Here is a 14,750-nt window from a genome sequence, read left to right as displayed (position 1 = left end):
TTTTAATTGGTTAATGAATAGGTCCAACAATTTTTTTGTAAGTAAATTTTTTTAAGATTTCTTCATTTTTAATAGTATTGATTATATGTTGCACCTTATAAATCTTCCATTACTAAATTAGCGGTTCAAGTTCTCAGCAAAAGGGTCGAACAAACAAAGCTAAATGAACGAACGATTAGCAACTTATGTACATTTTTTTTAAACACCTTCTACTACAAGAAATTAAATACATCTTACAAAGGAACTAAAAGATCCCTAACAATATATATATTTCTTAACAATTATTGCTCCCCTTAGGTTAGACCTCTTCAATGAAATCTCCGGAACTCATGGAACCGGTTCGATTCAATCCCTGTTTCTCTAACCAATACGTTATTAGAGCCTTAACCACTTGCCTGAACCTTCTCCTATACGTTGGAAGCTTAGATACGCTCCGTACCATTCCCATCATTCTACAGCACAAAGAAGTAACATCCAAGTTTCAGAACAGAATCAAAGCATCCATATGACCATAAGGACACATCCTTTTCTATGTAAGAATCTTTACCTTCTGCTGATTCCTTGAATTTGAGCAGCTCGAAGGTTTTCTTGCGGTGGGTTACCACCATTGTCCCAAGCTTCCATCCTTTGTTCATGGTTACCAAAGAGAACAACTTTCTCCAAGTGTCTAATTTCACTTTCTCCAAGTTTAATCACTTTAATCTGATCTTTCAACACCATAATTGGATTAAAGAACCAGTCCAAGAACTTGTCCTGCGGTCTATTCAAATGAGTCACTTCCGAGCCATCAAGCAAAAGCACTCCATGAGCACCAGCTTTAATAGACCCAAGCAATGTATGAAGCAAAGCATAAGAAGGAAGGCCAACATTGATAATGGGTGATTCGGTACCATGTCTTCCTTTTAAAGACTCATAGAGATCAGCTGGTGTTATCACTCCTTGGTCTAGTAGATCTTTGCCTTCCATCTCAAACCACCCCATCATATGCTCCCAAATCTGTTGAAAAATATTTCAAATGATGAATGTAAGAACTAATGTGTTAAGTTCATAATCAAGATTGAGATATACCTGAACCATCCTCACTTCATGTATTGCTCCTCTAACAGATACAGACCGAACTAGACTTGGTACTAGCATAACTGGAGGTTCTACAGAACCATAACTATTGACTCTGCTTACAGTTGTAGGGTGAACCGTCACAGATACTTCACTTGAAAAGGATCCTTTTGTCATTCTATATTTTGGCCTATGTGTAGTACAGTTTTCTGGTGTTAGAAGTATAGATGCAAGAGTAAGTGAATGTAATAAAAGGGTTGAAAAGAGACAATACTTTGGGAAAATAGTTCCTTCTCTAAGGTAAAGCCAATCATTTGTGTACTCATCAAACTCTCCAACCACTGCAATCACATAAGACACCCCTCTTCTAAATGACCTTTCCTGAAACACAACTACAGCTCCATACAACCCGACAAAGATGCTGGCGAAGATGGTCGTCAAGACAAATCCAATGACGATAATAGGCCATAACAGTATTGTCAAACCAGCAACTGGGATGCAAGCTATCTCAAGGAATGGTCCTTCTCGGTTAATAGCATCTTGAGCTAGTCTGTACCATCCTTTGAACAGAAGGTAAGGGCTTTTAACGACAGCTATTGCAGTGAAAAGAGGTATATCTATAACTAGTCCTATAATCCCAACAATGATGCATCCAGGAACATGAATCAACCTGCAAGAAGAGGCCACACATCAATACACAAGAATCAGCAAAAAGTAAAACTATATGTTATAGTCTTGAGCCTTTTACCGAAGAGTTTGAAGCTCATTTGAGTCAGGGGATTCTCGCAGTTCCTTTAGGTAAAGAGGATAAGAATGGTAACAAAGATCTGCAAAATCGGTAACCACGGTACAACTTCCTTTGATTGTTCCCCAAGTTCCATCCTAATAGTACATAATAAACAGAGTCAAAGTGGTATGGTTCACTAAAGAAGTACTCAAGTGAAAGTTATTTTAAAGTACCACAAGACAGTGGAAGAACTTGTTGGATTCAGTGTCTTGTCTGAATGCTTCAAAAGCAGAGATCCATGGAGTGAAGAATCCATAGCCAACACCAACAAGGACACTTATTGCTATACTTAGACCTAACCATATACCAAACAGTGCAGGAAGGGCTACCAAGATTGCTAGTTTCAGAGGGATATCAAATCGGTTTGTCCTGAAATTTAGAAAAAAGCATAAAAAGACCATTTGTTTATGGACGTATTCTAATTGAGAAACAAATTTTGCAGGAGAATATGAGAAATAGAGTTTGAATATATACTTTGCAACAGCGTAAACAGTCCAAGTAACATGTGCAGGGAACAAACCAAGAATCACTCCAACGTTTCCTGCTATTAATGTTAACCCAGCAACGGGACCTACGATCAAACCTGCATATATAGGAAATAAATATTCAGACCTTTGCTTAAGAACAAGTGATTCTTGAAGAGAATCCATTATCAAGAAGTTCAATCATGGACGCAGAGCAAAACAGAGCTTAAAGACAGAACCAAGAAAGACTGAAACCTTTGAGAGCGCCGAGAAAGAAAGCAGAACAGAAGGCAAATATGACATAAGAAATCTTCAGACAGCTTCTGAGGTTAGTTACGACAGCCATATAGTCTCATGGAAAGAAAATCTCAGATATTCTTGGGTCAATTTTACAAAGTTATAGCTCTGGAAAAGATCAGAGAGAGAGAGAGACGTGTTGTACAAGTCTGCGAATGAGATGAAATCAGAAAAATACAAGAGGGGTGAAGACAAGAAGAAGACTCAAACCCAAGAACCCGTTTAGAGAAAGAAATAAATGTTCAGAGAAAGTTTGAATTACTTTGGAAATGACATGAAATAATGGAGTAAATTAATTAGGTGATAGGAGAAAATTGTTGGAGAAAAAGGTGGTCATACGTGTGTAAATACGCTATTGGGTTTTGGCAATATATGGTGCAGGTATTACAACATGGCGTGCCCAGCAAACTATACTGATTTTGACATCCATATGCATTTCTTTTTAATATATTTCAGCATATATTTTCTTATGTTCTTCAACCTTTGGGGATTTTATATTAAAATAATTGTGTATATTTATAAGAAATGAACTTTTATTATTAATGAAAGAGGATTCATACTCTGTCAAAAGTCTCAGAACATTATTTCGTCTGTTAAAACATTATGCAAGCTTGTTAATTCTGACATCAAACATGTAAAAGTTTCATGTTTGATAATGAACAATATTAATATCATCTTTTCTTGTATATAGATACCACCACATGATATAGTTTCATGTTGTTTACCTTTTCTGAAGTTACGGCCGTGTAATTACGACTATTTGTTATGGTCAAAACGATTAAATTATTTTCAAAGGATATGTAAGGCTATTGTAATTCGACAAACTCATTTTCAAAGTCAAAACTAAGGAATGTTCTTCTACATGTACGGGCTCTTATATTACTGCTATACAATATACAACTATATGACAAAGTTTCTTCATTTTGAGTTTTGACCTTCAGAAAGTAGAAAACTCGTCGCAAAATTCAAATGCGATAGTCATATTATTACAGTACTAAATGATCTAGAAGACATTCAAACGGCAGCAATCACACATATATGTTGCAGATGTTATTATCCGTAAATATTTTTGAAGATTTGCATGAATAATTGAATAATTTTAGTCAAAAGAGTTTGCTGTTTCTGTATTTTAATTCAGGTCACCAGATAAAAGAAAGTTTGTGGTTAAAAAAAAAAGTTGGAAAATTCTTCAAACGGATCTATACGAATACCAAGTTCTTATAAAAAAGACATCAACTTTGATTATTATCTATTTAAATGAAATTCGTATCAAAATTTCTAGAAATTATTTATAAAAGTAAGCTGTATGGGTACAAGTTAATGCGCAAACAATAATTCTACCAAACAAAAGCTATATAGGTCATATGTAAATAGCAATCCCTTTACAGAAACTAACACGTATAAAACAAATCAGACAAGATTATGAATTTGATAGTTACGTAATAATCACAATCACATGTCCACTATTGCACAGTTGATTTATTTATGCCTTTATCCAAATGTTCTAAAAAAGAAAAAAATTTCCGAGATGAATAAAACTGTCAAAATGGACAAAAGTGATCAAGCCAATAGCTAAAAGTGCAGCAGAGAGACAGGCAGCTTATGTGTATCAGCACAAAATATTGATGTCTCTAGAGAAGTCATGAACAAATAGACAGTCCTTCAGATCGCAGGAACCATGCATTGTTATAAGATCTCAGAAATCTGCAAAACGAAAGCATATTTTAAGCCAATCATCAAAGAAAAAGAAAAACAGCAGAAAGTTATACATTGATTGGCATCTCTGCGATGATAATGCCGCTGCTCTCTTCAAGGCTTCTGAGAGTGGTTACTTCACCTCCAACAACCATGTTTATAACAATCCCACCTTAAAAAGAGAGAAAGTTTCAAAATGTTAAAAAAATAGGCTTCGATGATGATTGATGAAGAAAGGAGTTTTGTTTTCACCTGAAGCTAAGCAAGATGTTAAACGCCTAGTATAAGTTTCCTTTTTAGTAGGAAGCTCGTAGTTGATGAGAACTCGTGAGGAAAGAGAAGACTCTCCAGATGAAAGCATCGGAAGACAAACATCAGTCACAACCACCAAATGAGATTTCTTTTCATCTTCTTCTTCTCTGGTTTCACTCTCTTCCAAACCTTCTTCTCCTACTATTGCAGAGTTAAGGTGCTGGTTCCAGTTGATTGTTGCTTGTCGGAATTTCTCTAAAACCGAAGCTCGTTCTCTCTCTCCCAGATCACTGTACTGCACACACACAGTAGCCACTGAGTGTGAACATAATCTAGAGGAAGGAGAGCGTAAGAGAATCTAATGTAAAAACTGAACAAAGCTAGTGAGTAATCAAGCACCATTAGATCTCCACGGATAGATACAGCACACTAAGTAATCCTATATATATAAATAAAGTGGAGCAAACACAATGTAACATAATCTAATGCTGAATCGATGGATGAAGCCAAAAAAAAAAAAAAAAAAAAAGTGATTCAACAACAAGATTCCCTTTTTCGAATCAAGAAGATTAGATATCAGAACACTAAGGAATCTGAAAAACAAAAATCAAGAAGGAGAAGAAGAGAGTAGTACCAAAGCAGCAAAGGAGATGAAAGGAAGAGTGGATAAGGAAGAGCAGACGGCGTCGAGCTCATCGCGAGAGCTGCAACATACCACAATGGGAAGCCACGGACGACGACCTAGCACTCCGAGTAACTCCACCACCGTCTCCTGTGCGTCGATTTTCAGAATCTCAAATTGTTCTCTTTAGTAATTGAAAAATTTGAGAAATACCATTTTGAATTGGGGACGATCCACGGCGAGGTAGAAATGCAATTGCTGACTGCCAAATGAATAAGAAGACCAAAAGAGGGGTTTTTGAGATTCATTAACCTCAAAAAAAAAAAACAAAAAGTGGAAGGGATAAAGGTGAACCTGGAACGAGAAGGAGACTGAAAAGCTGGAGAAGGAGCTTCCATAACTACTGTTACGATCATGGCGCCGCTTCGAAACTCAGGTCCCAAGTCAACTCAAACAGTGAAGCTCTGTTTCTTTTGGTGTCAGTCAACAACCTAAATGACGTCGTTTGGGCGTTTCATATTGTTTGATTCTTTTTTTTTTTTTTTGTTTTTTGGGCGTAAAGGCTATCGAGAGAAGTAAGTCCATCGGTTCTGAGCTCGTAGACGCTATTAAAGGCTCGAGGATTGCCATTGTCTTGCTCTCGATGAACTACACCTCTTCCACATGGTGCCTGAACGAGCTGGTGGAAATCATCAAGAGTTTGGTCAAACAGTGATGTCCATTTTCTATCAAGTGGATCCAAGTGATATAAAGAAGCAGACTGGTCAATTTGGGAAAGTCTTTAAAAAAACTTGTAAAGGAAAAACAGAGGATGAGATCAGAAGATGGAAACGTGGATGGTATTCTAAGTGTTAAGTGTCTAGTTTGATGAAAAAAATCTCTAGGAAAAAAAAAAAGAAAAGGAGTCAAAGTTTCGCCTGTTAGTCGTCTTCATCTCTCGACGTTGCTCCGGTGCGTCTCCCACCACGAGCTCCAGATCCGGTCTCGTCTCCTCTATACGAACCCAGCAAACCAAACATCTCTCTCTCTTGTGCTCTGTTTTGACATGGATCTCAAGCCTCCCGATGATGAAATGAAAGCTAAGGCGAGCTCTAACTTCTCCTTGCCGGCCTCCTCCTCTCCAATAACTAGCAGCCTCTCTAACCCCTTTTCTGTGACAGAGAGTTCTCCGGCGCTCCTGCAACCACCGATCAATAACACCGATATAGCCAAAGTTCTTGTTCTTGATGAGGATTCTGAGAAAGAAACTGATGTTGTCGACTCTTTGGTGGATGCAGGAGAGCTATCTTCTAACCCACCAGATGCTTTTGTTCCATTTCTTGGAGCATGGGCCAAACCTCTGACATTCGCACCACCTGCTACTCCTCCAATACCAGCAACACCATCAGATTTTGACCCACAGTACCTCAACAACCTACTTGATTCCTTCTGGCCAACACTAAATGATGGAATTGGGAAAAAAAAGAGATATACACACTGCTGTAAGAGAGTTTCCACGCATTCCGGTCCAAAAGATTCCTGTTCTGGAGCTTAAGGATGATGGAACACTAAGGTTTCCATGGGCAGCTAGAATGAATCCTGCAACCAGAAATCATTATCGAGCAGCCAAGCCTACCTTTCGACTTAACGGAACTCCTCAGGTTACAATCTCTCAGGTTCTTAGTTTAGGACCAGAGAATAGAAGAGAGTATGTCATTGGCCAGTTCCATCGATGTTCTCTTCCTCCTGGAGGTTTAATTCATGCTGTAGTGAATAGATTGTTGGGAAGAAGTTGCAGAATAGGATGTCGTAAGCTTAGCGAGTCGTCTTATATGTTTCACATTCCCCATGATTCAACTCGGGAATGGGTAGTTCAGAGAGGTGTATGGCATGTTGATGACTGTTTGCTATTTGTTTCCCCTTGGAAATCAGTGAACTCATTCAAAGTCCCTGAAGTATCAACTATTCCGGTTTGGATAAATTTAAAAAATGTTCCGGATTCTTGCTACTCAAGATTAGGTCTCAGTCATGTAGCATCAGGACTTGGTGAGCCTATGCAAACGCACAAACCTCGCCTTGATCCGACTACTTTGGGGGAAGCAAAACTCTTAGTGGAAGTAGAACTTGACAAGCCCTTCCCTAAGCAAATTGCTTTAGATGATAAACAAGGTAATATATTCTTGGTAGATGTGGAGTACACATGGATTCCGAGTACTTGTGGCAGATGTGGACACTTGGGACATAAAGAAAAAATGTGTCTTCTCCCAGCTGTCCAAGCGAATGTTGAAACAAGTCCAATGCATGAGGTTCTGTCTAATGAAGCAAGAGTGTTGAAGTAGATACGGAACAAATTCATGTTGAAACAGTTTCAATGCATGAGGTGTCTAATGAAGTAAGAGGTGTTGAAACGGATAAGGAACCAGCTCAGTTCAGTGCTGTATCAGATCAAGTGGTGGTACAAGTTGAAAACTCAGAAACGAGTTTAGTGCTAGCTTCTACTGATCAGATTGTAGAACACATTAATGAGATAGAGATTGAAGAATTGCAATCACAAAAGGGTGTTGAGCTGAAGGCTCTTTCAATGCCAGCAAACTTGCCCATCCACTCTAAGGTAACAATAGCCATTAGCTCCAACTCTCAGTCCATTTCACCACCATTAGCTGGTATCATTTCTGCTCCAGCTCAACCTACTATTATAGAAGAAATTTCATCACCTATTATGGTCTCCAAAACCAATCTGGAAGTAGGAGACAATTCATTGGCCTTTACACCCACACATGACAGCCTCTCTCACAATCATACTGAGCAACCGAATGTGCAAGATGATGAAGATGGGTTAATGAGTGATGCTATGACAAATCTCAACACGTCAAGAGGTGGAAGGCCAATAAAACCACTTCAAAAGTATCAAGATATGGATTGGAACATGATACGAAGAAAAGGTAAACAAGGTCGCCGAGGCCGAGGGTACCAAACTCCCTAGTGTTTCTTTTATCATTTTCTTGTTTCACTAAGCTTATGTCCTATAAGTTTCTCTGTTCTAAGTTCATGCTTAGCTGAATATGAGGATTGTCTCATCTTGCTTTCTAAAACTTTATGATTTCAATGCCATACTTTGTATGTTTTTATGTTCTTAATTTGAATGCCTTTTTTCAAAAAAAAAAAAAAAGAGATGGAAACGTGCTTTGACGGAAGTGGCCCAAATCGCAGGTTTCCATTCAACAAACGGGTTTGTCATTTTCTTGATTCTCATAATCTTTCTAGCACATCAGCGACCTCTATATCTTTGTAGCTTTTTAAGAAAAGCCATCCTGGAAAGAATAACTGTTGCTTATTAGTATGAGAATATCTAATTAGTATGGTCATTCCCTTGTTCAGGAAGACTGAAGCAGAGATGATTGAAGTTATTGCCACTGATGTTTCGAACAAGTTGAACCTTTCCGCACCATGCAGTGATTTTGACGGCTTAGTTGGGATGGAATCTAAGATGACAGAAATGAGATCATTGTTACAGCTAGATTCCAATGTTGTGAGAAAAATAGGGATCTTGGGTCCGTCTGGGATTGGTAAGACCACCATTGCTAGATCTCTATTCAACCGTCACTCCCAAGATTTTTAACTGAGCGTCTTTATAGATAATATCAAAAGAAACTATGCCATACCAGCCTGTTCAGATGACTACAGTGTGAAGTTGAATTTACAAAAACATTTTATGTCTCAATTAACCAATGAGACATATACCAGTATTTCACATTTGGAGTTGTCAAAGACAGGTTGAAAGACAAGAAAGTTCTTGTGGTCCTTGATGATGTGGATCGGTCAGTACAACTAGAAGCCATGGCGAAAGAAACTAGTTGGTTTGGTCCTGGGAGTCGGATTATCATCACAACCCAAGATCAGAAGGTTTTAAAAGCAAGTGGGATCAACCATATCCACAAGGTGAATTTACCATCAGATGATGAAGCTCTTCAAATGTTCTGCATGTATGCTTTTGATCAGAAATACCCAAAGGATGGTTTTGAGGAGCTTGCTTGGAAAGTTAGGGATCTTGTAGGTAGACTTCCGTTGGGGTTAAAGGTTATCGGCTCCTATTTTCGGGGAATGTCCGAGCAAGAATGGATAAAGACACTACCAAAGTTAAGAACTCACCTTGATCGAGATAGAGAAATTTCGAGCATTTTAAAGTTTAGCTATGATGCATTACATGATGAAGAGAAAAGTTTATTTCTTCATATAGCCTGCTTTTTCAATGATGAACCAGTTGATATAGTTGAAGGCTGTCTAGCAAAATGTTTTTTGGATGTGACACAAGGGATTCGCGTCTTAGTTGAAAAATCTCTCATATCTATTGAAGAAGAAAGGATAAAGATGTCTAAGTTGCTAGTCCAACTAGGAAGACAAATTGTGCAAAATGAATCTGTTAGTGAACCTGGAAAGCGCCAGTTTTTGAATGATGCAAGTGATAGTGGCGAAGTACTTAGTGATGATAAAGCAGTAAGTTTTGAGATTGCTATTTTTCATTGCAGTACTCTCTACGAATGTGAGATTGATTATTCAGTAACTAACCATCCTCTGTTTATGTTTTATTGGGTTGTTTTTACAGGGTAACAGCAGTGTCATAGGAATAAATCTTGAGCCGGATGATGAAATAACATGGACAAGTGAAAGAGCCTTTGAAAGATTGTCTAATCTTCAATTCTTAAGAATCCTTGGCAAATGCGTTGAACCCCAATCTATGAACTACTTATCCCAAAAACTTAGAGTACTAATTTGGCGGAATTTCAAGATAACATGTTTTCCTTCAAGTTTTAATCCAAAGTTCCTAGTCAAACTCGAGATGCATTCTAGCAAGCTTGTGAAATTTTGGGAAGGGATTAAAGTAAGTAATATTTTTACTTTTTGAAAATAACTTAGGCTGTCTTTTATTTTGAATACTAATGGACGTGTTGCTCTTGTGTGCTTCCTTTAATACGTCATTGCAACCGCTCAACACTATCATACTGATCCATGCATAGTCTAGGTCAGTAGAGAATGCAGGTATAGTCTTTAGGACTTATTATGGCCTTGGCGATTTTATACAAATATCTGAAGGAACTCTTTGTTTCCTTCGCCAATTGTTTCAATATGGAAACCATTCATTCTTATATCTTTAAAATTCAATAGGCTGCTCTTGCTCTTAGAGCTGGGTGAATATAAGGCATCACTAATTTCTAGATGCACACCCTTAGGCAATAATATATTAGCCTAGCCATAGTCTTCTTTCAGACTGGCGATACCTGCTTTAGTACTTATATTGGTGTTTTTCAGTGTACTCATATAGAAAAATCATTCATTCATTTAATCTAAGCAGACAATGTAATAGAAATATATTCAAAGAGATAAAAATCAGAGAAAGCATACAAGCAAAGCAATCACACAAGTTTGATGTCGAAATCAGATTATCAACTTGATTCTTTTATGCAATCATAAGTCTCATATTCCATAAGATCATCTTGATCATGTTTGAAATTATTTTCACCATCTTTATAGACTAAGTGGGTTTCAGGATTCTTCCCTTTCAGACTCTCTTTGATAGAGGTCACAAATTTTTTTGGGAGTCCTTCATATCTTAGCCCAATGGTTCCCCATTCCACTTCTATGGCATACTGATTTGGTCGAGCTTTGTGGTTTAAAGGATATACCACGGTCACTGCCTTGACCATGGCTAAAATTGGGTTGACACCCACAGCCTCTGCCATAGTGATTCCCACGGCCAAATGTGTTATAGTGGCCATGGCCACGTCCTTTCCACCCTCCACGGCCATGACCGTGTGGTCTATCATTCTGGACGTGGTTACCTTTTTTTTTTCTTCTGCGGCCTTATTGGTGTCAGGTAATGGGGTTAATCCAGGAAGTCTCAATTCACTGTTTCTCATCAGTAATCCATTATTTTGCCCAGCTAGCAATAGACTCATCCACGGACTTATAGTCCTGGATTCTGGGATTCCTCCAATTAAATTGGACCTTTGGTAATAACACCGTTCTTTGGTGATCATATCTCGATTTTTAACTATGTCCAAAGGTCTAGAGGATTCTCTATAGTCAAATACTGATCTTTGAGACTCTTAATAAGATGATGACTAATAGTTAATATTACCTTGTATCAATCTTTCTCATTGGCATTATTTCCTTCTATGATACATTCACCAAGTCTTTTTGACTTTAGGATAATCTTTGTATCCAATGCCCACCGTAAATAATTATCTCCAGAGAGATTTAGGGCAGCAAAATCCAGGTTGATTTTCGACATCTCAAATCATATATTACTTAATATTTAGGTATAATTTTCATGCGGCCTTACTCTTAAAAACAATGAATCCGGATTTCAATATTGTGAGGACAATGAGACAATCAGTCTTAAAGGCATTTAATCAATCAGTCAATTTCTAGCAAGTCTCAGCAATACTATTTCTATGTGCTCATAATATTATGGTTTATCAAGACTAGCAAAAACTGATTCAATTAATCATGCAATTAGGGTTTAACAATCAATTGATTTTAGCAAGACTAGTAAAAAGATTTATTAATCATTCAATCAGTTTCAAGGCTGATTTTAACAATACTAGAATATAGATTTCAAGCATGAATTTCAATGAATCAGTTTCAAGGCTGATTGGTATTTAGCATAAACCGTGTGTAAATAATTTATCTAGTACCCGAATTTATCAAACCTCAAAAACATATAATCAGATCAATCAATTTAATCGAACTTAGCATACAATCTTAAACCTCATGACATTAGATTTTATCATGAATCTATCAACCTAGCATACAGATTCTCAATTCTCAAAGATATCCAAATCAGATCAATATAACCTATCATACGGATTATTTAGGGTTTCTATTTAAAACAGATCAGATTACAAAACTATTAATCCTAGCAGATGATATTAAACCTCAAGAATCATGCAATCAGATCATTCGGATTTTAAACAAGTAAACCTCAATCAATCTATCAACCTATCGGATTATATAAGCAAAGCAAGCTAGCAACCTATCAGATTCAATCAATGTTTTAACAGGCTGGTCGGTTTAAACAATTTTAAATCAGATGAACAATTAACCAAGTAGGATGAGAAAATAAATCTTTCAATTTAAAGTCAAACAATTCTAGCAACATAGCATCAGATTCAATCAGATTTAAAACCTCAATGATCAAAACCGAAAACAGTTTTGATTTCAAAATATTCGATTAGGGTTTTAATATGTGATTTGATAATTATAGTATAATTAATTCTGATACTTATATTATTTAGGGTTTATAGATATAGGGTTAGGGTTTATCGGATTTTAACTTGTAGAAACTGATTTGGGGTTTTAATCATGTAGGAACATGATTTAGGGTTTGGGGTATCGAACTTTTAGAGCTTCGATTTACTCAATTGGGATTTTTGATATATTACCCTATGGTTTTGATTCATAAAGATTAGGGTTTTAGGGTTTCATTCTTTATCAATCAATCCATGTTCAATTATGGGTTCTTAAGTTTTGAATTACCTTTTAACCTTAGATGATGGTTGAATCGAACCACCAAGGGAGTTGAGCCGCGAGCTGGACACGAACGGGACGCGAGCTGGAATGGATCGAGTCGCGGACTTCCTTTGTTGGTTGATCGGAAACGCCTTGATCGTCGGACACGAGCTGTCTGATGCTGTCGCGAACGAGGAAGAGGTCGCGTGCTGGAGCTGCTCTCGGGTCGCGTACGTCTGAGCTAGGATCAGAAACGCCTTGGGCGGAAGCTGATCGGGGACGCGAGCTAGAACAGATGCGGGAACAAGAGACGCGATCGGGGATTAGGGTTCGTCGGATCGCCGGCTAGGGTTAGGGTTTTAGGGTTTTTTGATTTGGGTATTAGCTTAGGGATTTAGAGTTTCGTGCTGATAAAGTGTTGTGAAAATAATGGAAAAGTCTATATTCATAACATTGAGGTTCCTTATATAGGAGATTACACCGTCATACATAAATAGAAAGATTACAAATCATAATCTCTTGGTATGAGCCATCCACAATCTGGTTCATAACAAAAGATATAATAAACACTAGGTAAGATATGTTTTTTACTTCTATAATAAATACTGTCAAATTATTTGGGAAAGAACAATTAATAACATATTTAAGATGAATTAAAATAAGGAAATAACAGATCTAATAAATCTGTTGGAAACAAGGATAGTTATATTTTGTACTTTAGTTTTAATAATATAGATATGAGTTACTATATATATTTTTTTTTTGACAGCAAACATTTACAGACTCATGTAGACTCTGTAAACCAAAGTGGTAAAACTACATCCATGTGCACGACGAAAGACAGTTGTTGCCGAGCACTCCGTGCCAAGCTATCCGCCCTTTTGTTCTCCGTCCTAGGAACATGAACAATTTCTGAGTTGACAAAACTTTGTCGCAAAGTCTTGATATCTTTCAGGTAGCTTTCAAATGCTGGCCATTCCTCTGGTTCTGAAACCATCTTCACCAGTTGAGAACAATCCGTTGCAAACGTAACCTGAAACTGCCTTAAATTTCGCATACATTCCATCGCCCAAATCAATGCCTCCATCTCCGAATGAAGAGGTGAGAGGGATGCCCTTACATTTCGTGCTCCCAATAAGCCATCAAACCCTGGCAGCGTGCTATGCCATCCTTGTCCTGAAAAAGATCCTTATCTTTCCAAGAACCATCCATGAAACACCATCGTCCTATGGTCCCTATATCAGGCCGTACCTGTACTTCCTGTACCAATCTACGATCTTTAATAACTTGTGCCTCAGCCCACAATGTTGATTCCACTTCTGCCAATGTCAGCATGTCTCTTGGGTCCATATCTAAATTACTGAACACTTTGTTGTTCTGACCCTTCCAAATATACCATAATATCCATGCAAACTGGTGATCCACCATTTTTGGATTAAGTCTCCAGAATAGATGATCCATATTAGCAAAAAGAGAGCCAGTTGGGAAAATGTTTGGATTTGATGGGATCTTGGATAATGCTCACACTTGACGTGCTGGAGGACATTCAAAAAACACATGGTTTATTGATTCCTCCGGAGCTCCGCACCTGGCACAGCAGGTGTCTCCTTGCATCCCTCGTGCTTTTAATGTTTTCGTCACCGCTATACAACCAGATACCAGCTGCCAAAGAAAGTGTTTTAGCTTCGGAGGACACCTCACCTTCCAACAGTATGCCTTAAGGATATCCACATTAGGGCCATAAAAATCAGGTGGTTTCTCCTTGTCAGGATAAATCCTTTCTACCTGATATCCTGATTGTACCGTATATTTTCCATTTTTTGTGAAATGCCATTCATTCCTATCTGCCAACTGATTTCTGCCCAATGGTATACTCTCAATTATTTTTGCATCTTGTGGATCCACCAAGTCCCTAATTGCCTGTCCATTCCATGTGCGTGATTCTTGATTAATGAAATAATCTACAGTGAGGTCCGGGTAACTATAATGTAGGTTTTTGTTGGCTGGTCTCGGGCGAGTGGATGGGAGCCAAGGGTCATTCCATACTGAAATAGATGATCTTGTTCCTACCCTTTTAATTAGTCCTTTA

At 37.7% G+C, this 14,750-nt stretch overlaps 2 protein-coding genes and 1 pseudogene across 2 annotated transcripts; 1 reads left to right on the top strand and 2 right to left on the bottom strand.

Moving 5' to 3' along the window:
* Window positions 1-164: 164 nt before the first annotated feature.
* Window positions 165-2,964, bottom strand: LOC111204717 (uncharacterized membrane protein At3g27390). Its single transcript, XM_022700018.2, has 8 exons — window positions 2,563-2,964; window positions 2,318-2,426; window positions 2,017-2,212; window positions 1,805-1,938; window positions 1,331-1,726; window positions 1,069-1,246; window positions 548-996; window positions 165-452 (listed from the first exon to the last, which is right to left on the bottom strand). The coding sequence occupies exons 1-8, from the start codon at window positions 2,651-2,653 to the stop codon at window positions 299-301; spliced, it is 1,707 nt and encodes a 568-aa protein (XP_022555739.2). The 5' UTR covers window positions 2,654-2,964; the 3' UTR covers window positions 165-298.
* A 1,041-nt stretch (window positions 2,965-4,005) lies between these two features.
* Window positions 4,006-5,725, bottom strand: LOC111204716 (eukaryotic initiation factor 4A-I-like). Its single transcript, XM_022700017.2, has 6 exons — window positions 5,528-5,725; window positions 5,387-5,435; window positions 5,186-5,323; window positions 4,552-4,846; window positions 4,374-4,471; window positions 4,006-4,308 (listed from the first exon to the last, which is right to left on the bottom strand). The coding sequence occupies exons 1-6, from the start codon at window positions 5,587-5,589 to the stop codon at window positions 4,291-4,293; spliced, it is 660 nt and encodes a 219-aa protein (XP_022555738.1). The 5' UTR covers window positions 5,590-5,725; the 3' UTR covers window positions 4,006-4,290.
* Window positions 5,726-5,836: 111 nt separating this feature from the next.
* On the top strand, window positions 5,837-10,105 carry LOC106384676 (annotated as a pseudogene).
* The last annotated feature ends 4,645 nt before the right edge of the window (window positions 10,106-14,750 follow it).

This window comes from Brassica napus, chromosome C3 (genome assembly GCF_020379485.1).
Source record: "Brassica napus cultivar Da-Ae chromosome C3, Da-Ae, whole genome shotgun sequence".
Taxonomy (NCBI): domain Eukaryota; kingdom Viridiplantae; phylum Streptophyta; class Magnoliopsida; order Brassicales; family Brassicaceae; genus Brassica; species Brassica napus.
This window is presented reverse-complemented; position numbering and strand designations above follow the sequence as displayed.

Excerpts from the sequence above, each read along its gene's own strand:
- LOC111204716 (XM_022700017.2), bottom strand. The coding sequence starts at position 5,589 with ATGATCGTAACAGTAGTTATGGAAGCTCCTTCTCCAGCTTTTCAGTCT. Across the intron at positions 5,436-5,527 it reads CAGTCTCCTTCTCGTTCCAG|TCAGCAATTGCATTTCTACC; the intron begins GTTCACCTTTAT and ends TTCATTTGGCAG. Across the intron at positions 4,472-4,551 it reads AACATCTTGCTTAGCTTCAG|GTGGGATTGTTATAAACATG; the intron begins GTGAAAACAAAA and ends TCTCTTTTTAAG.
- LOC111204717 (XM_022700018.2), bottom strand. The coding sequence starts at position 2,653 with ATGGCTGTCGTAACTAACCTCAGAAGCTGTCTGAAGATTTCTTATGTC. Across the intron at positions 1,727-1,804 it reads AATGAGCTTCAAACTCTTCG|GTTGATTCATGTTCCTGGAT; the intron begins GTAAAAGGCTCA and ends CTCTTCTTGCAG. Across the intron at positions 1,247-1,330 it reads GAAGGAACTATTTTCCCAAA|GCCAAAATATAGAATGACAA; the intron begins GTATTGTCTCTT and ends TACTACACATAG.